We start from the raw sequence: 27,977 nt of genomic DNA, 5'->3' as shown, positions 1-27,977 counted from the left end.
AAGCACTTGTGGGTATGTCATGACCACTGACACTTGGTCTTCTGTCGTCAGCTCCGAATCCACACACGAAGTATCACTGACAGTGATCTTCACAGAATATCCTTCCTCACAAGTGGTTACCACAATACCACACCCGAATTCAGCTATGGGTCATCCCAAAGTGATGGCCATAGGATACTCAAACCGAATCCACGAATCCACGTATGGATTATCATCAACAGTAGCTTAACACAAAGGGGACCATCGTCAAGGGAAAACTACCACCCAGGCAAGGGTAGACACACCAGTAGATTCCACACGGTTACCAAGTCACACTACCTGATAGCCACTTATCCAGTTCCACGACATACGAAATAACTCCAACAGTAATTTGTCACAGGGGTACTGTCTTCCTGTGAACTACCACATCCAGACAAAGAGTAAACACACACATGGTATTCACAAAGGTACTCCCCTCATCAGAAAACCTACTCCTGTTGATTAACTATGTGACAATCACACTTTCGTATTCGAATGGAATCAAACTCACCTTTGCGGTCTGCTCGGAGAGAGTCCAAACAGTGACCTGTTTGTTACTAGGTTTCTTCTGTTTCAAACCTTCCTCTCTCCTCCTCTCTGCAAACTTCTTCTTGTTGCAGCAACTTGTGAGAGTTGTTTATCAATACACTGGATCGATCTCAACTCATCCCTTTGGGCTACTGAAAGTTTAAACCAGCGACCCTACTCACTGGTGTCTTTCCATGTTTGAAATCATCTCGACTCTGAATTGTGTGTCTGCATGAAAGTCATCTGACCTTGCTTATTCAAAACAAGCCGCGAGCTTGTATAAACATTCATTGTCCATCATGTAACTTCTCCTCCCTCTCTCTCTCTCTCTAGCAACTCAGACAGTTAGCAGTAGAAGACAGCTGCTTTTCATAATGTTGTATTCAGTCTCTCTCTCTCTCCCTCTCTCCTTAAAGGCATAAAACTTAAGATCACATCACACTTCAAACAACGCTGTGGATGTGTCATTACCACTGACACTTCAAACAATGCTGTGGGTGTGTCATTACCACTGACACTTCAGCCTACGCTGTGGGTGTGTCATTACCACTGACACGTCAGCCTACACTGTGGGTGTGTCATTACCACCAACACGTCAGCCTATGCTGTGGGTGTGTCATTACCACCAACACGTCAGCCTATGCTGTGGGTGTGTCATTGCCACTGACATGTCAGCCTACGCTGTGGGTGTGTCATTACCACTGACATGTCAGCCTACGCTGTGGGTGTGTCATTACCACTGACATGTCAGCCTACGCTGTGGGTGTGTCATTACCACTGACATGTCAGCCTATGCTGTGGGTCTGTCATTACTACTGACACTTCAAACAATGCTGTGGGTGCGTCATTACCACCGACATGTCAGCCTATGCTGTGGGTGCTGTGCATAAACAGTTGGTCAGAGACGTGTGACAGCCACTTGCCTTCTTCAGCTGGCAGCTCCATCTGCACGAAAGGACGTACAGCACATTTGACTGTGAGCTTTGCGGTTTCTGTCTGGCTGTCTGCCATTTTCATTTTCTTCTAGAGGGTCTCCACTTCACAGTGTTTGTTGACCACAAACCCCTCGTGCACGAGAAGGCTAAAATATCAGATCCTTGATCTACACAGCCGCAACGCCACCTGGCCTACACTTCACAGTTCACAACTGATATACGACATGTCAAGGGGGAAAAGTAATGCCGTGGCTGATTGCCTCTCATGACCAGCCACTGAAGCTGGTTGCCTATGCCAGCATGGCAGCTATTGACCCAGAGTTCCCGGCTAACCAAAAAGCAGCATTTGGCTGACATTAAGTTCAGGGAAACTGGGGTTTCTCTCCTGTGCGATGTCTTAACTGGTCATCCATACCCCATTGTACCCGCAAACTGGAGGCAGACTGTTTCACTCCATAGTTGGCCTTTCGCATCTGGGCTGGAGTGCTTCACACAAACTGGGTACGCTAAATTTGTGTGGCTTGGCCTTACAAAGGACCACATGATTGAACTGCAGCCTATGTGGAATGCCAGTGGGCAAAAATTAACCACCATGTTCAGGAGCCATTGGCACTTTTCCATGTCCTGGTTAGACCATGTCAATATGGACATTGTTGGTCCTCTTCCCCCTCCCATGGTTTCATACACCTCCTTACCATGGTGGAGTATACCACCAGGTGACCAGAGGCCATCCCTCCAGCATTGATGACGGCTGCAGACTTGGCTCAGCCGTTCATCAGTACCTGGGTTGCTCGGTTTGGCACCCCATCTGATATTCCCTCTGACTGGTTCCAATTCATTTGAAACCTCTGGGCTGCAATGTCTCAGAACCCCGGCATGAAGCTACATCACACCACGGCATATCCCATGCAGCTCAATGGTCAATGCAAGCAGTATCACCGCTCCTTAAGGGCTGCTCTCAGGGCTTCCCTGATGAATAAGTGTTGGCATGATGGTCTCCCATGGGTCCTGATGGTGCTCAGAACAGCTCCAAAAGAGGACCTGCAGTTGTCACGGCTGAGTCGGTATACGGACCACCATTATGAGTGCCAGGTTATTTTACTCCTGATACCATGACTGCCTGGACAGCCTCTCAGCAGCATTCCCCACTCCTCAGTAAACTCAATTCTTTCACACCTATTCCTATGTCCCATCATGACAAACAGCACTCTTGGGTTCCTGTTGACCTACATTCCACCTTGTTTGTTTTTGTCCACCATGATGTATTCCAACATCCCCTTACGATGGCCCATTCCATGTTTTGGAACAGAGAGAAAAGACCTTTATCATACATAAGATCAACTGGTAATACCTTAAACCAATCCACCATGATTTGGAATATTCCACTACCATGCCTCTGCCATCACGACATCTCCATGCATGTGTCAACACACCTCTGGATGAACCAGGAGCACTTGATGTTCCTCCATCCACAGAACATAGGACCCGAGCTGGCAGCTCGACCGAGCTCCAAACAGGCTCATTGAATTGAATTGAATTGACTCTATTTCTTACATCCTTCACATACATGAGGAGTAAAAATCTTTACGTTACGTCTCCGTCTAAATGTGCAACATGCAATCATAGTAATTTATAATAATTCATAATAAATAGAACAGTTAATATAACATAAAAATACACTCAAATCAGTGTGAGTTCATCAGTCTGATGGCCTGGTGGAAGAAGGTGTCCCGAAGTCTGTTGGTCTGGCTTTTATGCTGCAGTACCATTTCCTGGATGGTAGCAGCTGGAATAGATTGCCGTTGGGGTGACTTGGGACCCAATGATCCCATGGGCCCTTTTTTCACACCTGTTTTTGGAAATGTCCTGAATCACCAGAAGTTCATAATTACAGATGCGCTGAGCTGTCTGCACCACTCTCTGCAGAATCCTGCGATTAATGGAGGTACTGATCCCATACCAGGCAGTGATGCAGCCAGTCAGGATGCTCTCAATTGTGCCCCTGTGGTGAGTTCTTAGATTTGGGGGCCCATACCAAACTTCCTCAACCATCTGAGGTGAAAGAGGTGCCTTTTTCACCACACATCTGGTGTGTACAGACCACATGAGGTCCTCGGTGATGTGGATGCCCAGGAACTTAAAGCTATTTACCCTCTCAACCCCAGATCCGTTGATGTCAATAGGGGCCAGCCTATCTCCACTCTTCCTGTAATCCACAATCAGCTCCTTTGTTTTTGCAACATTGAAGGAGAGGTTGTTTTCTTGACACCACCGTGTGAGAGAGATGACTTCTTCCCTGTAGGCCACCTCATTATTGTTTGAGATAAGGCCAATCAATGTAGTGTCGCCGGTAAGTTTAATTAGCAGCTTAGAGCTGTGGGTGGCGACAGAGTCATGGGTATACAGGGAGTAAAGGACGGGACTCAGTACATGGTCCTGAGGGGCTTCTGTATTGAGAGTCAGAGGGATGGAGGTGAGGGAGCCCACTCCTACCACCTGCCAGCAATCTGTCAGGAAGTCCAGGAGCCAGCTGCACAAGGCAGGGTCAAGGCTGAGGTCTCTAAGCTTCTTGTCAAATCTGAGTGGAATTATGGTGTTGAATGCTGAACTGTAGTCCAAAAACAGCATTCTCTCATAAGCATCCTTCTTTTCCGGATGTGTAAGGACGGTGTGTAGAGCAGTGGCTATTGTGTTTTCTATTGGTGGGAGAAGATGGCATGACGACAGCGCGCGCGGCCTCTCCGGTGATGAATATCTGTTATCTGTCAAGTTGGGGACCGTGCCGTGCACAATCCTGATTTCATGGAGACAGATGTGAGTGCATAGCAGAACATCTGGAAAACTTCTGAAATATCTGCTTTGCTACTGCAGCTACTGCGTGGTAACTGGAATCTCTGGAGCTGAAGGCCTTGAAATCCTCGGCTTTGTGTGTTTCAGCGGCCGGGGAGAGGTCGAAGGCACTCGGCAGAGGATGGTGCTTGGGAGGCTGTATCGGAGAGGCTGCTCGGAAACTCAGAGCTTTTGGACGGATGGACTCAGTGTCGGCTGTAGTTGGCTGCTTCCAACGAATTGGTAAGTTGACTGTCTCTGGAGTTTTATGGCAGGGAGTTTCTCCATTTTGCCACCTGCTATCGGGGACTCTGGAGTCGATTGACTCGGGACTTTGAGACTTTTTTTTTTACTGTGCCTATGGACTATTCTTCATCAAATTATGGTATTGCTTTGCACTGCTGTAACTATATGTTATAATTATGTGGTTTTGTCAGTGTTAGTCTTTGGCCTGTCTTGTTTTCTGTGATATCATGCCAGAGAAACATTGTATCATTTCTTAAAGCATGTATGCATTTCTAAATGACAATAAAAGAGGACTGAGTGTTCTCATAATCTAAATCTAATCTATTGATCGATTGTGTCGGTAGGTGAATTGTAGAGGGTCCAGTTTGGGTGGTAGCATGCTGCAGATGTAGTCCTTGACCAGCCTCTCAAGGCATTTGCTTATTATTGAGGTGAGTGCGACAGGGCGCTAGTCGCTGAGGCATGTTACCATGGTCGTTTTTGGTACAGTGACAATGGTGGATAATTTGAAGCAGAAGAGCACTCTACACTGGGACAGGAAGAGTTTAAAAATGTCTGTAAACACACCTGCCAGTTATGCTGTGCACATCGAAAGTACTTGCCCCGGGATGCCGTCTGGTCCCACAGCCTTGCGACTGTCCACCCATTGGAAACATCTGCGTACCTCAACCTCAGAGTTGACCAGGTTGCAAGTTGTAGCGGTGGCTTTCCTTGGAGGCTTAGCTTTAGCGACATCAAACTGAGCATAAAAGTGATTGTGCTCGTTTGGGAGAGAGGCCACGATGTTGGTACCACCACAACGTTTGACTTTGAAGTCTGCGATGGTATGTAACCCTCGTCACAAGTCATGTGTGTAATTCGTTGTGAATCTTGACTCAATCTTGTCCCTGTAGTGTTGTTTCACAGCCTTGATAGCTTTGTGCAAATCGGAGCTGCTGATTGCCAGCAATATAAGCTCTGTGTCGCGTGGTAAGTGCTGCTCGCACGGAACTATTGATCCTGGGTCTCTGGGTCGGGAAGATCCTGACCGACTTCTGGGGGAGAACATCGTTGATGCACTTCCAGATGAAGCACGTGACTCCATCCGTGAACTCAGAGACATCCTCATCATGGAAAACATTCCAGTCAATGCCATTGAAGCAGTCCTGCAGCATGGAGGCCGATTGATCAGACCAACAGTGGACACTTTTAACAATGGCCTCTTGTTTCAGTTTGTGCCTGTATGTCGGCAAAATCAGAATCGAAGAGTGATCTGATTTTCCAAAAGCTGGACGAAGAAGAGCTTTGTAAGCATTGCAGAAGGGAGTGCAGCAGTAGTCAAGTGTGTTATCTCCACGAGTGCTCATCTGGATGTGCTGACAAAACTTTGGAGGGACTTTAGTCAGCGACACTCGATTAAAGTCACATGGCGATGATGAACGCAGCCTCTGGCTGTGCAGTCTGCAGCGTGCTGATTGTCTCGTACGGTTCCTGTGAGCCAAGTCAGCACTGGCCTGCGGCGGAATGTACACCACTATGATAGTAACAGCAGTGAACTCCCTTGGCAACTAGTATGGTCTGCACAGCAGCACCAAGTATTCCAGGTCTGGGGAACAAAAGGATTTGAGTGCATGCACATTCTGGGGGGTTGCACCAAGCATTGTTGACCATGAAGCATACCCCTCCTCCTTTACTCTTCTCAGAGAGGTTTTTTGACCTGTCTGGCTGGAACAGGGAGAACCCAGAGGGCTCAATAGCATGGTCCAGTATCTCCTCCATCAGCCAGGTCTCCACGAAGCACAAAACGTTGCATTCCTTTGTTTCCTGCTGATAGGAGATTCTGGCTTTCAATTCACAGAGCTTGTTATCCAGGGACTGAACGTTAGTTAAGAATATGCTAGGGAGCGGCGGCTGATTTGCACGCCACCTCAGCCTCATCAGGAAGCCGGCCCTTCTCCCTCACCTCCGGCGTTTCTTCCGATGTAGTGGCGGTGTAAGAGATGAGTCTCCCATGGATCGCGCAAGCAGGGGTTCCCAGTGTAGGAAAGGCAGCACATAGTGGGTAAATGCTGTCTGTCCGATGTTCAGAAGGGTCTTCCTTTTTAAATCTTTTTATTAATTTTCAAAATGATAAACTCAATAACAAAGTTGGTACAAAGAGATTAGAATAATCTTAATCAGTTTATACAAAAAGGATTTTAAGTAACATAGGAATAATAGACGTCCAAACTCATAATGAAATTAGTCATAAAAAAAAAGAAAAAATATATATAAACCAAAAAAATCCCCAAAAGAAAAAGAGAAACCTACCCCCCCCAAAAAAACAGAGCAAAACAGGGCTAGACCAATATCTTGAATCAGGCACGTTCAGTAATGTCGTCAACTCCGCTCCTCTATTCATATCATTTAAGTTAGAAAAAAAAAGATTTGGAAAGGTTAGATTACATCATATGAAAATGTTGCATAAAAGGTTTCCAGGTTTCTTCAAATTTAACCGAAGGGTCAAAAGTATTCTAATTTTTTTCTAAATTTAAACTTAATATAGTTTGAGAAAACCATTGGAAAGTAGTAGGACGGTTGATTTCCTTCCAGTTCAACAAAATAGATCTTCCAGCCATTAAAGTAACAAATGCTATCATCCAACAGGCTGAAGAAGACAAAGATCTGTGTTCTACCATTGGCAAACCAAAAATTGCTGTAATAGGATGGGGTTTTATATCAAAACATAGAATTGTTGAAATAATAACAAAAATATCTTTCCAGTATGTTTCCAAAAGAGGACAGGACCAAAACATATGAGTTAAAGAAGCCACCTCAGAGTGACATCTACCACAAGTAGGGTTTATATAGGAATAAAAACGAGCTTGTTTATCTTTTGACATATGGGCTACTTTAAATTGTATTAATGTATTGTAACGTTCCGTTATATTGGCTCGTGTATGTCTAGGGGAAATCCAGCCCAGCACCCGCCTCAACACTCCCCACAGGGTTGGTGGCCGCCCGAATCAATCACAAACATCAATCATCAGCCAGCACACCCAGTAAATTTTAACAAATACACTTTATATATATTACTAATTCTATGACATTAATATGCATTTGATACAGAGAGGAAAGTAATGGAAAAAAAAGGCGCCAACACTTATCAAAGTCCAAGTTCTTCACGTGCTACCGTTGGAGCTCAATTCAACGTCAGACGACCACCCGAATTCCGTTGACTCACGGCTCGGGACCACCCTTAGTGATCGACCGGAGCCTCTATGCACGTCCGCGGTCCTCCTCGTCACTCCTCCGACCCCCCGCCAAACTCAGTCCACAGTCATATCATACAGCATGGTATCCGAAAACAAAATGATACATAACCACCCATTGGCTAATAGATCCCTGCTATCTCAATTTAAAGTAAAAAACTGCTAGCGCAAACTCTCTTCAGCATTAAAGCACAACAAAGCCGCATTCCCCAGATTAACATAACAAAGTTGCCATTTTAAATGTAACAAAGACCCCGTACAGTATTAATGTATGTTTAGCACATATAGAAGAAGTACTAACTAATTGAAAAATTTTATCCTATTTCTCTATAGGTAGACAAAGTTGAAGTTCCCTTTCCCATTTATTTTTAATTTTATCAGATATATCTGGCTGTAATTTCATAATTATATCATAAATAATTGCTATTAATCCCTTCTGAAAAGGCTTTAAACCTAACATTTTATCTGTAATGCCAGTAGGATTTGAAGTTGGAAAAGTAGGCAATGTAGTATTCAAAAAAATTCTTATTTGTAAGTATCTAAAAAATGAGATCTAGGCAGATCAAATTTCTTAGATAACTCTTCAAAAAGCATAAAACTGTTGTCCAGAAATAAATCACGAAAACATATTATACCTTTCGTTTTCCATATCAAAAAGGCTTGGTCCATTACCAGGGGTTGAAAAAAGAAATTAGATATAATAGGACTTGATAACAAAAATTCATTCAGGCCAAAAATTTATGAAATTGAAACCATATTCGCAATGTATGTTTAACTATGGGGTTAAATATTTATTTATTCAATTTAGATAGTGCAAATGGAAGTGAAGTTCCTAAAATGGAAGCTAAAGAAAACACTTGTACAGAGTGGCTTTCAAGGTTTACCCAATATGGGCTTGGAGTTATATTCCAATCTTGCGTCCAAAATATTAAATATCAAATATTAATTGCCCAATAATAAAATCTTACTTAAGCAATGCCAAACCACCTTCTTTCTTAGATTTCTGTAAATATTTTTTACTTAATCTGGGATTTTTATTTTGCCATATATAAGAGAAAATTTTAGAATCAATAGTATCAAAAAAGGACTTAGGAATAAAAATTGGTATTGTTTGAAATAACTATAAAAATTTAGGTAAAATAATCATTTTAACAGCATTGTTTCTGCCAATCAATGATAGAGACAATGGGGACCACTTAGTAATCAGTTGTTTAACCTGACTAATTAATGGTAAAAGGTTAAAATTGAATAAATCCTTATGTCTCTTATTAATTTTAACTCCTAGATAAGTAAAATAGTCAGTAGTCACTCTAAATGGAGAGTTTCTGTAAGTGGGAACCTGCATATTTAATGGAAAAATTTCACTCTTACCTAGGTTCAATTTATAACCAGAAAAACTACCAAACTGAGTTAATACTGCCAGAATAGATTTTCCTAGGTTAGATATATATAATACAGCTGTCCCCCGCTTTTCGAACGTTCGCCTTACGAAACCTCACTGTTACGAAAGACCTACATTAGTACCCTGTTTTCGCTTTCAGAAGATGTTTTCACTGTTACAAAAAAAATTCAGCGCGCGATAAAAAATTCAGTGCGTAAAAAAAACCAGCGCGCGATAAAAGGCAACGTGCTCCCGACCAGCCGCTCTCCCCCGGATTCAGAACGGCATTCTTGTCGGTATTGCTTAAACACATGCCTGTGAGCAGTCATTTCCAAGATGGGTTCTATGGCGTCAGAAAAGCCTAAAAGAGCTCGTAAGGGTGTTACACTTAGCGTAAAACTAGACATAATGGTGAACGAAGCAAGGACAAAGTGAGTTTGGTTTGTGGAAGTTGATGAAGATGACGATGAAGAGGTTTTGGCATCCCATGACCAAGAACTGATAGATGAAAAGCTGATGCAATTGGAAGCGGAAAGGATAACAATCGAAACCGAATGAATAATGATAAAGTACGACTTTAATTTTGAAAGGGTACGTAGGTTTAGGGGATATTAGCAAGATGGTTTGAGTCCTTACAAAGAACTGTATGATAGAAAAATGCGCAAGGCTCAGCAGTCAAGCAAGCTTTCCACATCAGCCACAGCAGACAACGAACCTCGACATTCGACATCGAGGCGGGCAGTCATAGGAGAACATAGAAACATAGAAAATAGGTGCAGGAGTAGGCCATTCAGCCCTTCGAGCCTGCACCGCCATTCAGTATGATCATGGCTGATCATCCAACTCAGAACCCTGTACCAGCCTTCCCTCCATACCCCCGATCCCTTTAGCCACAAGGGCCATATCTAACTCCCTCTTAAATATAGCCAATGAACTGGCCTCAACTGTTTCCTGTGGCAGAGAATTCCACAGATTCACCACTCTCTGTGTGAAGAAGTTTTTCCTAATCTCGATCCTAAAAGGCTTCCCCTTTATCCTCAAATTGTGACCCCTCGTTCTGGACTTCCCCAACATCAGGAACAATCTTCCTGCATCTAGCCTGTCCAATCCCTTTAGGATTTTATACGTTTCAATCAGATCCCCCCTCAATCTTCTAAATTCCAACGAGCCCAAGCCCAGTTCATCCAGTCTTTCTTCATATGAAAGCCCTGCCATCCCAGGAATCAATCTGGTGAACCTTCTTTGTACTCCCTCTATGGCAAGGATGTCTTTCCTCAGATTAGGGGACCAAAACTGCACACAATACTCCAGGTGTGGTCTCACCAAGGCCTTGTACAACTGCAGTAGTACCTCCCTGCTTCTGTACTCGAATCCTCTTGCTATAAATGCCAGCATACCATTCGCCTTTTTCACCGCCTGCTGTACCTGCATGCCCACTTTCAATGACTGGTGTATAATGACACCCAGGTCTCGTTGCAACTCCCCTTTTCCTAATCGGCCACCATTCAGATAATAATCTGTTTTCCTGTTTTTGCCACCAAAGTGGATAACCTCACATTTATCCACATTAAATTGCATCTGCCATGAATTTGCCCACTCACCTAACCTATCCAAGTCACCCTGCATCCTCTTAGCATCCTCCTCACAGCTAACACTGCCGCCTAGCTTCGTGTCATCCGCAAACTTGGAGATGCTGCATTTAATTCCCTCATCCAAGTCATTAATATATATTGTAAACAACTGGGGTCCCAGCACTGAGCCTTGCGGTACCCCACTAGTCACTGCCTGCCATTCTGAAAAGGTCCCGTTTATTCCCACTCTTTGCTTCCTGTCTGTCAACCAATTCTCTACCCACATCAATAACTCACCCCCAATACCGTGTGCTTTAAGTTTGCACACTAATCTCCTGTGTGGGACCTTGTCAAAAGCCTTTTGAAAATCCAAATATACCACATCCACTGGTTCTCCCCTATCCACTCTACTAGTTACATCCTCAAAAAATTCTGAGATTCGTCAGACATGATTTTCCTTTCACAAATCCATGCTGACTTTGTCCGATGATTTCACCGCTTTCCAAATGTGCTGTTATCACATCTTTGATAACTGACTCTGGCAGTTTCCCCACCACCGATGTTAGGCTAACCGGTCTATAATTCCCTGGTTTCTCTCTTCCTCCTTTTTTAAAAAGAAGATGAGCTGCCTGCTGTAATGGAAACAGACGACGAGATGACACCCCATTGTCCTACCACAAAAACATCTAGGCCGCGGACAGATACTGTACCGATTCGCGGAGAATGCAACAGTAGCCAGAAGGCACACAGCACATCTTTAAGAAAAAAGCCGAAATAAACATGCTAATTAATTAGATGCCGCCCCACATGTAAATGTTGGCCCAGATCAGAGATGACGCAGTCGGAAATCGGCACTGATCTAGGCCGACAATTACATGTGAGGAGGCACCTAATTAATTAGCATGTTTATTTTGGCTTTTTCTTAAAGATGTGCTGTGTGCCTCCCGGCTACCGCTGCACCCCTGCATACTTCACGGCAATGTATTGGTTGGTGGCCCGGCGGGTGGGGGCCACTGCACCACCCCAACTTGCGACGACTCAGTCTAACACACCATCATCATTGTGCTCGGCGCTGAACCAATTCTGGTAAGTGATACTACACTGTACATACATTATTTCTACTTTATATCGGCTGTGTATTTTTACGTGCTATTTGGCATGATTTCGCAGCTTCATAGCTTAAAGGTTACTGGAGAGCACTTGCGCCATGCTTTTGCCAACAGCGCTTGCATGAGATTTTCTGCCGACGGCGCTTGCATGAGATTTTCTCTACGGAGAACAGTTCAGCAATGATTGTGGAAAAGAATTTCTACTTTATATAGGCTGTGTATTTATCATATCATTCCTGCTTTTACTAAATGTTACTGTTATTTTAGGTTTTATGTGTTATTTGCCATGATTTGGTAGGTTATTTTTGGGTCTGCGAATGCTCACAAAATTTTCCCATATAAATAAATTGTAATTGCTTCTTCGCTTTACGACATTTCGGCTTACAAACTGTTTCATAGGAACGCTCTACCTTCGGATGGCGAGGGAAACCTGTAGTAGATCATCTGCATATAGTGATAATTTATGAGTCTCATTTCTACGGGTAGTGCCAAATATATTAGGGAAGTCACGAATAGCAATAGCTAGCCGTTCCAAAGCAATGTCAAATAGTAGTGGACTAAGGGGACAGCCCTGCCTCGTACCACGGAATAGATGAAAAAGAGGGGATCTCAGCTTGTTAGTAAATACCGAAGCCAAAGATTAATCAGTTTTATCCAAGACATAAATATCGAACTAAAATTAAATTTCTCAAGGGTGTTAAGTAAATATGTCCAACTCTGTCAAAAGCTTTCTCAGCATCCAATGAAATATCACATTCTGGAATTTGGGATGAAGGCGTATAAACAATATTCATTGATCTCCTAATATTAAAAAAGGAGTAACGATTTTTAATAAATCCAGTCTGATCCGCAGAAATAACTTAAGGTAATACATTCTCCAATCTCATTGTCAATATTTTAGAAAAAATCTTAGAATCCACATCCAGCAAAGATATAGGCCTATAAGATGCACATTCAATGGGGTTATTATCTTTTTTAAGAATTGGGGAAATAAAAGCTCGATAAAAAGATTGCGGTAATTTACCTATAGATACTGCATCCCTAAAAACACTACATTGCCAAGGAGTCAGTGTAGTAAAGAAAAATTTAAAAAAATTCTACAGTAAATCCGTCTGGGCCAGGTGCTTTACCTGAATTCATCAAAAAAATAGCATTCTTTATTTCCTCTACTGTAATAGGTACATCTAGCTTTGGACATTCATTAGATGATAATTTTGGAACATTCAATTTCTTAAAAAATTCATGCATTATAGTAGAGTCATCAGGAAATTCTGATTGATATAAGGAGGTATAGAATTCTTGAAAGGATTTATTAATGTCATCATGGTCAACTGTCAAAGTGCCATCTTGTTTACGGATCTTAAGAATCTGTTGTTTAACTGAGGCCGATTTCAATTGATTAGCTAAAAGTCTCCCAGTTTTATCACCAAGTATACAAAATTGACTCTTAGTTTTGATTAATTGACTTTCAATCGAAGATGATAATAAGAGATTATTTGAAGTTCAACTCTCTGTTTATAAAGTTCCTGATTAGGAGCTATAGAATATTTCTTATCAATTTCTTTAATCTTGTCAACCAGTTTAAGTATTTCCTTATTATTTTGCTTTTTTAATCCAGCAGTATATGAAATAACTTGTCCATGAATATATGCTTTAAAAGTATCCCAAAGTGTCCCACTGGAAATATCCTCTGTAGAATTCTGTTCCTCCATAAATCTAGCAAAATCTGAATCTTGAAGTAAAGTGGTATTAAAACACCATTGTCTAGAGTTAGTAAATGTATCCCTTAAGTTAATAAATAATTTCAACAGTGCATGGTCAGAAACAGCAATAGAATCATATTCGCAACCAGTAACAAGAGGCATTAATCGAGAGCCGATAAAAAAAAGTCGATTCTTGAATAGTGCTGATATACGTGTGAAAAAAAATGAGAACCCTTTCTCATCTGGATGTAAGAATCTCCAAATACCTGAGATTCCAGAGTTGGTCGTAAAAGCGTTAATAAGGGTAGCCGATTTGTTCAGAAGTATTTGATTGGACTTGGATCTATCCATCAAAGGATTTAAACAACAGCTGAAGTCTCCACCCATAATCAGCATATAGTCATTTAAGTTAGGAAGAGAGGTAAAGAGATTCTTAAAAAAATCAGGACAGTCAACATTTGGTGCATAAACATTAAGCATAGCAACTTTTTTGTTAAGCAGCAATCCAGTAATTAACAAAAATCTGCCATTGGGATCTGAAATCGTCTCATTATGCAGAAATGAAATTGACGGATCTATAAAAATAGAAACACTTTACTTTAGCCTGTGAGTTCGAGTGGTACCTTTAGTCTTTCCAGAATCTAAAAAAACGCTGATTATCCTCTTTCCGGACATGAGTTTCTTGTACAAAAATAATATGAGCATTCATCCTATGGAGTACTTCAAAATTTTTCTTCCATTTAATTGGGTGGTTTAAGCCATTTGTATTCCAAGAAACCAAATTAATAATTTTATCCATCATAATGAACTTGAGTATAAGGTATATAAAGGGTTAACCAGAGTACAGACTCATGACTCCAGAAGAGGGAAAAAGGTCCAAAGAGGAACCGGAAGTTACGACATTTCAGACATTTTGGTAGTTTCAGGTCAGCCCATTCAAAAAGCAAAAATGAAATAAAAATAAGAACAAAAATACCACCATCTCCCACAAAAACCCAGAAAAAAGCCAGACAGTGGCCAATGCTAAATCTAAAGCTAATCTTACCCCCATCTTTCCGGAAGGCAACCCAAAAGAAATATGTCTATCGAAAAAGATACCACCCATATTCAAAAAAAGTAAAAAAATAGCTATAACAGTAAGAAACAGCTTAAAACGATTAAAAGCATGGAATAGTTCCTTCTTACTCATATTTTGAAGACCATCAAACATTAGATCATATTACTATATTAATTTTTCATGTATAAATGATCGGAAGTGACGTTAGAGACAGAAAGGATTCTGGGGAGAAGAAGAAAACAATCCACCATTTTAAAGTATAATATTCCAGTAACATTTCAAAAGAAAACCAACTTTAAAATTGTAACTAAATAACTTTCAAATAGTATTAAGAATAAGATATACAAGATCACTAACAGAAAAGCATCATATCATTTAACAATATAAAGCAAACCTACACTGCAAGATCAAGGGAAAAAAACCTCTCAAGCTACACAAATCAAAGACGAGAGAAAAAAACAAAATGATACATTAGTTAATACTCCACAGAGGGAGACTGATCATCAAGAAAACTTTAGGCTTCCATCGGATTTTTAAACAGACTGCGCGAGTTGTCCGGCATAACCACTCTCAGACGGACTGGAAACAGTAATGCTATTTTATAGTCCCGACGATAAAGTTCTGCCAACTGTGGTGTAAAAGCCATCTGTTTTTTCAGTACGTCTTGGCTGTAATCTTCAACAATTCTGAACTTAAATTTTCAAAATTTGATCATACCTTTCTTCCGAGCAGCTCGAATAACTCGAATAAATAACAATTTATCATGGACATAATGAAACCGAAAAATGATTGGTCTCAGCCTGGTCACATTTTCCGGATTAAAACAAAATGAACGATGCGCGCGATTTAATAGTGGGGGCTCCTCCAATATATCGGAACCAAACACATCCATTAGCAACTTAGAGAAATATTTGGTAGGATCTCCCATCTCAACATAAGACCATAAGACAAAGCAGCAGAAGTCGGCCATTCAGCCCATCGAGTCTGCTCCGCCATTCTATCATGAGCTGATTCATTCTCCCATTTATTCCCACTCCCCCACCTTTTCACCATAACCTTTGATGCCCTGGATACTCAGATACTTATCAATCTCTGCGTTAAATACACGCAATGACTTGGCCTCCACTGCTGCCCGTGGCAACAAATTCCATAGATTCACCACCCTCTGACTAAAAAACTTTCTTCACATTTCTGTTCTGAATGGGCGCCCTTCAATCCTTAAGTCATGCTCTCTCGTACTAGATTCTCCCATCATGAGAAACAACTTTGCCACATCCACTCTGTCCATGCCTTTCAACATTCGAAATGTTTCTATGAGGTCTCCCCTCATTCTTCTAAACTCCAAGGAATACAGTCCAAGAGTGGACAAACGTTCCTCATATGTTAACCCTCTCATTCCTGGAATCATTCTAGTGAATCTTCTCTGTATCCTCTCCAATGTCAGCACACCCTTTCTTAAATAAGGAGACCAAACTGCCCACAGTACTCCAAGTGAGGTCTCACCATTGCCTTATAGAGCCTCAACATCACATCCCTGCTCCTATACTCTATTCCTCTAGAAATGAATGCTAACATTGCATTCACCTTCTTCACTACCGACTCAACCTGGAGGGTATCCTGTATGAGGACTCCCAAGTCCCGTTGCATCTCAGAACTTTGAATTCTTTCCCCGTTTAAATAATAGTCTGCCCGTTTATTTCTTCTGCCAAAGTGCATAACCATACACTTTCCAACTTTGTATTTCATTTGCCACTTCTTTCCCATTCTTCCAATCTATCCAAGTACTACCGTCTTCTTGAATTGTACTCCCCTAACTGAAAAAGTGGTAGTGAAACACATCCTGAAGTATAAAAAATGCTAAAGTGTGTGATGGCATAGAAATGGTCAGATGTGTGCAGGGACAATTTAGGATTACTATACTGAAATAAGCATTTTACATTGTCTTATGAAACTCAAATCATAAGAGTAATTTAGTGGAATGTCATCGCAAATCTTTGGATTTAAATTAAATAACAGAGAATAATAGTTTAAATGTTCTTAGAAACATATAAACACAAGAGATTGCAAAAGCTGGAATGTGAAGCAACAAACAATCTGCTGAAGGAACTCCGAAGTTGAGCTGCAACTGCAGGAGCAAAGGAACTGATAATGTTCTAGACTGAAACGCAGCATCATTACCATTGCTTTAAAAAATAAGTACATTGTTCCAAAGTTCTGTGACAGATCAACCAGATCCATTTATAAGTATTGTATTAATCCAATAGTAAAACTAAAATCAATGAAAGAAGTTAAGATGTTTGATTATGATGGGTATAGATAGAGTGAATGCAAGCAGGCTTTTTCCACTGAGGCAAGGGGAGAAATAAACCAGAGGACATGGGTTAAGGGTGAGGGGGGAAAAGTTTAAAGGGAACAGTAGGGGGACTTCTTCACACAGAGAGTGGTGGGAGTATGGAATGAGCTGCCAGATGAGGTGGTAAATGCGGGTTCTTTTTTAACATTTAAGAATAAATTGGATAGATACATGGATGGGAGGTGTATGGAGGGATATGGTCCATCTGCAGGTCAGTGAGACTAAGCAGAAAAATAGTTCGGCACAGCCAAGAGGGGCCAAAAGGCCTGTTCCTGTGCTGTAGTTTTTCCATGGTTTTCTATGGTTTTCTATGGTTTCTATGTTAATATATGCAGTATCAATCAAGCTATATTTTAAAACAGGACTTTTTTTATACAGTCCCTTTCGCTTAAAGATGACTTGAGTCCATTCCAATCAAGTTGCTTACACTGACTAACACAGAATCAGAATCAAGTTTAATTTCACTGGCATATGGTATGAAATTTGTTGTTTTGCAGTAGCAGTACATTACAATACATAATAATAAAAAAGCTCTAAATTACAATAAGGATACATATCAAAAATTTAATTAAATAAGTAGTGCAAAACGAGAGGGGAAAATAGTGAGGTAGTGTTCGTGGATTCATTGTCCATTGAGAAATCTGATCTCCTCCTGTAGGACAGGTGAACCTGGCAAGGATAGTGGAAGCATAACTTGAGAGGCGATGCACTCAGTCTGTTTTGCCTCCAGACTCTAAGCTCTCCATCATCCCAAATGCGCCTCCTTCACTTTTGAGTATTTACGCACCAGATGATCCCAGTGTCATGGAGGATAGTAAAACTCACAGTGGGGAATGTTGATGTCTTGGCTTTGTAACACAGAGGAGAGAGATTGGGGGGGATGAGCAGAGAGATAAAGAGGACCCCTCAGGGTTAGTACCAGGCGGTGGAAGTCGATAACAGGCTCAACCAGTCCGAGCCGGAAACTATAGGCTTGAGTGAACTTATGCCTGGTTACTCAGGGACTTGGGCTACCTATATATATGCTATCTTAGGTTTTGTTATTATTGTGTTCCTTATCTTATTGGTTTTTTTTGCTGCATCAGATTAGAGTAACAAATATTTTGTTTTCCTTTATACTTGTGCGCTGGAAATACATAGAAACATACATAGAAAATAGGTGCAGGAGTAGGCCATTCGGCCCTTCGAGCCTGCACCGCCATTTATTATGATCATGGCTGATCATCCAACTCAGAACCCCGCCCCAGCCTTCCCTCCATACCCGCTGACCCCCGTAGCCACAAGGGCCATATCTAACTCCCTCTTAAATATAGCCAATGAATTGGCTTCAACTGTTTCCTGTGGCAGAAAATTCCACAGATTCACCACTCTCTGTGTGAAGAAGTTTTTCCTAATCTCGGTCCTAAAAGGCTTCCCCTCTATCCTCAAACTGTGGCCTCTCGTTCTGGACTTCCCCAACATTGGGAACAATCTTCCTGCATCTAGCCTGTCCAATCCCTTTAGGATCTTATACGTTTCAATCAGATCCCCCCCCAATCTTCTAAATTCCAACGAGTACAAGCCCAGTTCATCCAGTCTTTCTTCATATGAAAGTCCTGCCATCCCAGGAATCAATCTGGTGAACCTTCTTTGTACTCCCTCTATGGCAAGGATGTCTTTCCTCAGATTAGGGGACCAAAACTGCACACAATACTCCAGGGGTGGTCTCACCAAGGCCTTGTACAACTGCAGTAGTACCTCCCTGCTCCTGTACTCGAATCCTCTCGCTATAAATGCCAGCATACCATTCGCCTTTTTCACCGCCTGCTGTACCTGCATGCCCACTTTCAATGACTGGTGTATAATGACACCCAGGTCTCGTTGCACCTCCCCTTTTCCTAATCGGCCACCATTCAGATAATAATCTGTTTTCCTATTTTTGCCACCAAAGTGGATAACTTCACATTTATCCACATTAAATTACATCTGCCATGAACTTGCCCACTCACCCAACCTATCCAAGTCACCCTGCATCCTCTTAGCACCCTCCTCACAGCTAACACTGCCACCCAGCTTCGTGTCATCCGCAAACTTGGAGATGCTGCATTTAATTCCCTCATCCAAGTCATTAATATATATTGTAAACAACTGAGGTCCCAGCACTGAGCCTTGTGGTACCCCACTAGTCACCGCCTGCCATTCTGAAAAGGTCCCGTTTATTCCCACTCTTTGCTTCCTGTCTGCTAACCAACTCTCCACCCACACCAATACCTTACCCGCAATACCGTGTGCTTTAAGTTTGCACACTAATCTCCTGTGTGGGACCTTGTCAAAAGCCTTCTGAAAATCCAAATATACCTGGTTCTCCCCCATCCACTCTACTAGTTACATCCTCAAAAAATTCTATGAGATTCGTCAGACATGATTTTCCTTTCACAAATCCATGCTGACTTTGTCCGATCATTTCACCGCTTTCCAAATGTGCTGTTATCACATCCTTGATAACTGACTCCAGCAGTTTCCCCACCACCGACGTTAGGCTAACCGGTCTATAATTCCCCGGTTTCTCTCTCCCTCCTTTTTTAAAAAGTGGAGTTACATTAGCCACCCTCCAATCCTCAGGAACTAGTCCAGAATCTAACGAGTTTTGAAAAATTATCACTAATGCATCCACTATTTCTTGGGCTACTTCCTTAAGCACCCTGGGATGCAGACCATCTGGTCCTGGGGATTTATCTGCCTTCAATCCCTTCAATTTACCTAACACCACTTTCCTACTAACATGTATTTCGCTCAGTTCCTCCATCTCACTGGACCCTCTGTCCCCTACTATTTCTGGAAGATTATTTATGTCCTCCTTGGTGAAGACAGAACCAAAGTAATCATTCAATTGGTCTGCCATGTCCTTGCTCCCCATAATCAATTCACCTGTTTCTGTCTGCAAGGGACCTACATTTGTCTTTACCAGTCTTTTCCTTTTCACATATCTATAAAAGCTTTTACAGTCCGTTTTTATGTTTCCTGCCAGTTTTCTCTCATAATCTTTTTTCCCCTTCCTAATTAAGCCCTTTGGCCTCCTCTGCTGAACTCTGAATTTCTCCCAGTCCTCAGGTGATCCACTTTTCTGGCTAATTTGTATGCTTCTTCTTTGGAATTGATACTATCCCTAATTTCTCTTGTCAGCCACGGGTGCACTACCTTCCTTGATTTATTCTTTTGCCAAACTGGGATGAACAATTGTTGTAGTTCATCCATGCAACCTTTAAATGCTTGCCATTGCATATCCACCGTCAATCCTTTAAGTGTCATTTGCCAGTCTATCTTAGCTAATTCACGTCTCATACCTTCAAAGTTACCCCTCTTTAAGTTCAGAACCTTTGTCTCTGAATTAACTATGTCACTCTCCATCTTAATGTAGAATTCCACCATATTATGGTCACTCTTACCCAAGGGGCCTCTCACGACAAGATCGCTAATTAACCCTTCCTCATTGCTCAAAACCCAGTCCAGAATAGCCTGCTCTCTAGTTGGTTCCTCGACATGTTGGTTCAAAAAACCATCCCACATACATTCCAAGAAATCCTCTTCCTCAGCACCTTTACCAATTTGGTTCACCCAATCTACATGTAGATTGAAGTCACCCATTATAACTGCTGTTCCTTTATTGCACACATTTCTAATTTCCTGTTTAATACCATCTCCGACCTCACTACTACTGTTAGGTGGCCTGTACACAACTCCCACCAGCGTCTTCTGCCCCTTAGTCTTACGCAGCTCTACCCATATCGATTCCACATCTTCCCGGCTTATGTCCTTCCTTTCTATTGCGTTAATCTCTTCTTTAACCAGCAACGCCACCCCACCTCCCCTTCCTTCATGTCTATCCCTTCTGAATATTGAATATCCCTGAACGTTGAGCTCCCATCCCTGGTCACCCTTGAGCCATGTCTCTGTGATCCCAACTACATCATAATCATTAATAACAATCTGCACTTTCAATTCATCCACTTTATTACGAATGCTCCTTGCATTGACACACAAAACCTTCAGGCACTCTTTTACAACTCTCTTCGTCCTTTTACAATTATGCTGAAAAGTGGCCCTCTTTAATGCTTGCCCTGGATTTGTCGGCCTGCCACTTTTACTTTTCTCCATAGTACTTTTTGTTTCTACCCTCACTTTACACCCCTCTGTCTCTCTGGACTGGTTCCCATCCCCCTGTAGTGAACTAACCTCCTCACGCCTAGCCTCTTTAATTTGATTCCCACCCCCCAACCATTCTAGTTTAAGGTCACCTCAGTAGCCCCCGCTAATCTCCCTGCCAGGATATTGGTCCCCCTAGGATTCAGGTGCAACCCGTCCTTTTTGTACAGGTCACGCCTGCGCCAAAAGAGGTCCCAATGATCCAAAAACTTGAATCCCTGCCCCCTGCTCCAATCCCTCAGCCACGCATTTTTCCTCCACCTCATCGCATTCCTACTCTCACTGTCGCATGGCACAGGCAGCAATCCCGAGAATACTACCTTTGCGGTCCTTTTTCTCAACTCCCTTCCTAGCTCCCTATATTCTCCTTTCACATTAAACAATCTTGAATCTTGAATTGGGACTAGTTGGGTACACACTGTGGCTGGTATGGTGTTATTGGGCCAAATGTTCTGTATCCATGCTATGTTGCTCTAAGTTCAGTTTTATAATCATGGGCACACCTACCTTGGGCATAAATGCATTGAAATGTTGCTTTTTTTGTAACAGCACAATATATTACAAACATGAAAAATGTAAATTACTTAAACTTAAATTCACATAATTTTATATGTATATATACACATTAGTTCAAGTTGAGGGTAATATAGTCCAAGGGAGAATTAGATCAGTTCAAAACTTGATGGTTCTTACGCTTCGATACTGGACAAGATTGCTTATTTGAACTTACAAAGTTTGGTCTTAAATAAGAAGGTATCGATGCTACAACTGCACCTACTATTACACAGATAAGTGGATGCTCCACAGAAGCAGTCACTCAAGAATGTTCTGCATTAAACATGATTGTAGTACATACAAAAGGCATATCTTAAAGAGGTACCAATGCAATGTGACATGATCTGCAAAGATTCTGTATAAAATCCACATTCCTTTTCTTTTCAATTGCTTATTAGGTGGATGCTTTCCATGCATCAAGTCATGCCTAAACTGGCTTTGGTCTCTACAGGTGAATTTTGTAGCTTTGCTCACAGCTAGCCTTTCAGTTAATCCCCATATGGCAATTAACTCTAAGCACAGACATTGCCAACTGAGTCCATGATTGACAGTCTAAACTTCCTAAATCGAAACCTCAGACTTCAGATATCGGAGCAATGGTGTTCCATGATAAATAGCTCTTAGAGCTTCAGAAAACTTGTCTTTCTTTAAAGATTGGGAGAATTAACATGAACCCACTGACATTTCTCACAATCCTTAGGAAGCAAAATAAATTGTCTGGCGAAAAGCCTTCGGAAGACCTAAGGGATTTGTCTGACTTTCAATTTCAATACTTCTGCTCTCACTGAAATCGAAATAATCAACTGTTGCAATTACCTGTAGCAAAGTCAGTTTGGGTCCTTGACATCTTCAGAATGTTTATTTTCAGTCTTCCATCACTGAGGTGAATCTGCAATGCTCCAGGATCTCCATGAAACTCATTGTACAACAGCAGTCCATGGGTGTTCCAGGTGCGGAACTGGAAACTAATGCTCAGTCCTTCCATTTGAGGTGGGCTGGGGAGCATCAAATAACTCCTGGGACTCATGAATGTGACTGGGATAATGTGTGCCTCTGAACATGAAAAGCTAACATTGCCCTGAAAGAACAAGAAGTAAAAACAGACTCATATAAATATCTGTTTCTTCCATCAGCTACTAATTAGTCACATTGTAACTGGATTCCTTGCAATCCATGATTGAAAGTCAAGGACTCAGTTTTAGAAACACAAGAAATTCTGCAGGTGCTGGAAAACCTGAGCGACATGTACAAAATTCTGCAGGAACTCATCAGGCCGGGCAGCATCTATAGAGGAAAATAAACAGTTGACATTTCAGGACGACAAGTGGGGTGGGGGGGGGGGCAGAAGTGAGAATGAGGAAAATAGGAAGGATGAGAAGAGAACCAAAATGGGGAATGTAAAAAGAGAGGCGTGAGGGAGCAAAATTACCAGAAATTTGAGAAATTGATGGTCATAATTATTACATTTTAAATTATCGCTCTTTTCTACAAATGTCCATAATATTTCACTTCTTTGTATTCCTGTGTTCCACTTAAATATTGCCATGCTTTTACTTAGGCCTCCTATACATACAGGCATTGAAAGCTTTCCACCATTAGTTACTCTGTTTCTGGAAGCAATTCGGAAGGCACAGAATAGATACATCCCAAGAAGAAGAAGTATTCTAAAGGAAAGATGACACAACCATAGGTAACAAGAGAAGTCAAAGCCAAAATGAAAGCCAAAGAGAGGGCACATAATAGGACAAAAATTAGTGGGAAGATAGAGGATTGGGAAGCTTTTAAAAACCAACAGAAGGTAACTAAGAAAGTCATTAATAGTCAGCAATAACCTGCTTATGGATGCCCAGTTTGGGTTCCGTCAAGGCCACAGCTCCTGACCTCATCACCCCCCGGTCCAAACATGGACCAAAGAGCTAAGTATCAGAGGTGAGGTGAGAGTGATAGCACTTGACATCAAGGCAGCATTTGACCGCGTATGGTATCGAGGTAGCCTAGCGAAAATGGAGTCAATGGGAATTAGGGGGAAAACCGGTTGGAATCATACCTGACACAAAGGACCTGGACCCTCAGAGGCTCCATATTCCTCTCACCCCAACCATCCCCTCTCCACTGACACCCCCAGCCTCCCCCCTCCCCCCTCTGATCTCAGCTCTCAAGATTCCAGCCTTGAACTCCAGGCCGCGTCTTTATGTGCTGCTATTGTGACTCCCATCTCCCCTTCCCCCACCAACACTCTGCAATCCCATCTCCTTCAGATCCCATCATCAGCTCCTGAATCCTCAGAGGCTCCATCTTCCTCTCACCCCAACCATCCCCTCTCCACTGACACCCACAGCCTCCCCCATCCCCCCTCTGATCCCAGCTCTCATCCGTGCCGGGACTTTACCATCCCCTCCGACCTTCAACTGTCAGAGGCAGAGCGCTCTGTCCTCAGTAAGGGCCTCACCTTTGTCCCCCTTCGCCCACGCCTCAGCGAGTTCCGTGTTCGCCATGATGCGGAACTTTTCTTCCGCCGTCTCCGTCTCCGAGCCTACTTCTTCGGCAAGGACTCTTCCACCCCCACCAATGACCCCTTCTCCCGTCTTCAACCCTCCTCTTCTTCATGGACACCCTGCTCTGGTCTTCTGCCTGCTCTGGATCTCTTTATTGCTGACTGCCGACGGGACATCAACCGTCTCGACTTCACCGCACCTTGTCCCAATTCCAACCTCACTCCTTCAGAACGCTCTGCTCTCCACTCCCTCCGCACTAATCCTAACCTTATTATTAAACCCGCCGATTACGGGGGTGCTGTTGTAGTCTGGCCTACTGACCTCTACCTTGCCGAGGCACAGCAACAACTCGCGGATACCTCCTCTTATTTACCCCTCGATCGTGACCCCACTAAGGAGCACCAGGCCATTGTCTCCCACACCAACACCGACTTTACCTGCTCAGAGGATCTCCCATCCACTGCTACCAACCTTATAGTTCCCACACCTCGCACTTCCCATTTCTACCTCCTACCCAAGATCCACAAACCTGCCTGTCCTGGCCGACCTATTGTCTCAGCTTGCTCCTGCCCCACCAAACTCGTTTCTGCATACCTCAACACGGTTTTATCCCCCTTTGTTCAATCCGTTCCTACCTATGTTCGTGACACTTCTCACGCTCTGAAACTTTTCGATGATTTTAAGTTCCCTGGCCCCCACCACTTTATTTTCACCATGGATGTCCAGTCCCTATATACTTCTATCCCCTATCAGGAAGGTCTCAAAGCTCTCCGCTTCTTTTTGGATTCCAGACCTAATCAGTTCCCCTCTACCACCACTCTGCTCCGTCTAGCGGAATTAGTCCTTACTCTTAATAATTTCTCCTTTGGCTCCTTCCACTTCCTCCAAACTAAAGGTGTAGCCATGGGCACCCGTATGGGTCCTAGCTATGCCTGCCTTTTTGTTGGCTTTGTGGAACAATCTATGTTCCATGCCTATTCTGATATCTGTCCCCCACTTTTCCTTCGCTACATCGACGACTGCATTGGCGCTGCTTCCTGCACGCATGCAGAGCTCGTTGACTTTATTAACTTTGCCTCCAAATTTCACCCTGCCCCCAAGTTTACCTGGTCCATTTCCAACACCTCCCTCCCCTTTCTAGATCTTTCTGTCTCTGTCTCTGGAGACAGCTTATCCACTGATGTCTACTATAAGCCTACTGACTCTCACAGCTATCTGGACTATTCCTCTTCTCACCCTGTCTCTTGCAAAAACGCCATCCCCTTCTCGCAATTCCTCCGTCTCTGCCGCATCTCCTCTCAGGATGAGATTTTTCATTCTAGGACGAGGGAGATGTCTTCCTTTTTTAAAGAAAGGGGCTTCCCTTCCTCCACTATCAACTCTGCTCTTAAACGCATCTCCCCCATTTCACGTACATCTGCTCTCACTCCATCCTCCCGCCACCCCACTAGGAATAGGGTTCCCCTGGTCCTCACCTACCACCCCACCAGCCTCCGGGTCCAACGTATTATTCTCCGTAACTTCCGCCACCTCCAACGGGATCCCACCACTAAGCACATCTTTCCCTCCTCCCCCCTGTATTCCGCAGGGATCGCTCCCTACGCAACTCCCTTGTCCATTCGTCCCCCCCCCATCCCTCCCCACTGATCTCCCTCCTGGCACTTATCCGCATAAGCAGAACAAGTACTGCACATGTCCTTACACTTCCTCCCTTACCACCATTCAGGGCCCCAAACAGTGCTTCCAGGTGAGGCAATACTTCACCTGTGAGTCAGCTGGGGTGATATACTGCGTCCGGTGCTCCCGATGTGGCCTTTTATATATTGGCGAGACCCGACGCTGACTGGGAGACCGCTTTGCTGAATACCTACGCTCTGTCCGCCAGAGAAAGCAGGATCGCCCAGTGGCCACACATTTTAATTCCACATCCCATTCCCATTCTGACATGTCTATCCACGGCCTCCTTTACTGTAAAGATGAAGCCACACTCAGGTTGGAGGAACAACACCTTATATTCCGTCTGGGTAGCCTCCAACCTGATGGCATGAACATCGACTTCTCTGACTTCCGCTAATGCCCCACCTCCCCCTCGTACCCCATCTGTTACTTATTTTTATGCACACATTCTTTCTCTCACTCTCCTTTTTCTCCCTCTGTCCCTCTGAATATACCCCTTGCCCATCCTCTGGGTCCTCTCCCCCACTTTGTCTTTCTTCCTGGACCTCCTGTCCCATGATCCTCTCGTATCCCTTTTGCCTATCACCTGTCCAGCTCTTGGCTCCATCCCTCCCCCTCCTGTCTTCTCCTATCATTTTGGATCTCCCGCTCCCTCTCCAACTTTCAAATCCCTTACTCACTCTTCCTTCAGTTAGTCCTGACGAAGGGTCTCGGCCTGAAACGTAGACTGCACCTCTTCCTAGAGATGCTGCCTGGCCTGCTGCGTTCACCAGAATTTTTATGTGTGTTGACACAAAGGAAGATGGTTCTCATCCTCATCCTCTCATCTCATCCTCAGGATATCACTGCAGTAGTTTCTCAGGGAAGTGTCCCAGGACCAAACATCCTCAGCTGCTTCATCAATGATCTTCCTTCCAACATAAGGTCAGAAGTGGGGATGTTCGCAGATGACTGCACAATGCCCTGCACCATTTGTGACTCCTTAGATAGTGAAGTAGTTCATACACAAATGCAGCAGGACCTGGACAATATCAGGCCTGGGCTGACAAGTGGCAAGTAACATCTGAACCACAGAAGTGCCAGGCAATGACCATCTCCAACAAGAGATGCTCTAACCATTATCACTTGACAGTCAGTGGCATCACCATCATGGAATCCCTTACTATTAACATCCTGGGGGTTACCATTGACAGGAAACTGAACTGGTCTAGCCATATAAACACCGTGGCTACCAGAGCAGTTCAAAGGCTAGGAATCCTACAGCGTGTAACTGACCTCCTGACTCCCCAAAGTTTGACCACCATCGACGAGGCCAGTTAGTCTGACCTCAGTGGTTGGGAAGATGTTGGAGTCAATTGTTAAGGATGAGGTCTCAGGGTTCTTGGAAGCACATGACAAAATAAGCTATAGGCAGCATAGATTCCTCAGGTAAAATCTTGCCTGACAAATCTGTTGGAATTCTTTGAGGAAATAACAAGAAGGATAGAAAAGGAAACTCGGTTGATATTGCGCATTTGGATTTTCAAAACATAAGAACATAAGAAACAGGAGCTGGAGTAGGCAATCTGGTCTATCAAGCCTGCTCCACCATTCAATAAGTCATGGTTGATCTGGCCATGGACTCATCTCCACCTACCTGCCTTTTCCCCATAACCCTTAATTCCCCTACTATGCAAAAGTCTATCTAACCTTGTCTTAAATATATTTAGTGAGGTAGCCCCCACTGCTTCATTGGCCAGAAAATTCCATAAATTCATCACTGTCTTGGAAAAGCAGTTCCTCCTCATCTCCGTCTTAAATCTACTCTCCCAAATCATGAGGCGATATCCGTCAGTTCGAGTCTCACCTACCAGTGGAAACAACTTTCCTGTCTCCATCGTATAATTTTATAATTTCATAATTATAAGCCCTTTCATAATTTTATGTTTCTATAATATCTCCTCACATTCATCTGAATTCCAGCGAGTACAGACCCAGGTGTCACAATCACTCCTCATAGTCTTACCCCTTCATCTCTAGATTCAACCAGTTGAACCTCTTCTGCATCGCCTCCAAAGCCAGTACATCCTTTCTCAAGTAAGGAGACCAGAACTGCATGCAGTACTCCA

At 43.1% G+C, this 27,977-nt stretch overlaps 1 protein-coding gene across 1 annotated transcript in view; it reads right to left on the bottom strand.

Annotated features, from left to right (window-relative positions):
* Window positions 1-27,977, bottom strand: part of LOC140198395 (contactin-associated protein-like 5) — a 1,369,276-nt gene that overhangs the window by 764,724 nt on the left and 576,575 nt on the right. Inside the window, exon 9 of the mRNA XM_072259488.1 lies at window positions 22,514-22,775. Coding sequence (XP_072115589.1) covers window positions 22,514-22,775 — 262 coding nt within the window. The remainder of the gene's footprint in view (window positions 1-22,513; window positions 22,776-27,977) is intronic.

Source organism: Mobula birostris, chromosome 5, assembly GCF_030028105.1.
Source record: "Mobula birostris isolate sMobBir1 chromosome 5, sMobBir1.hap1, whole genome shotgun sequence".
Taxonomy (NCBI): domain Eukaryota; kingdom Metazoa; phylum Chordata; class Chondrichthyes; order Myliobatiformes; family Myliobatidae; genus Mobula; species Mobula birostris.
Note: the sequence above shows the minus strand (reverse complement) of the source record. Positions and strands in the feature narration are given on the sequence as shown.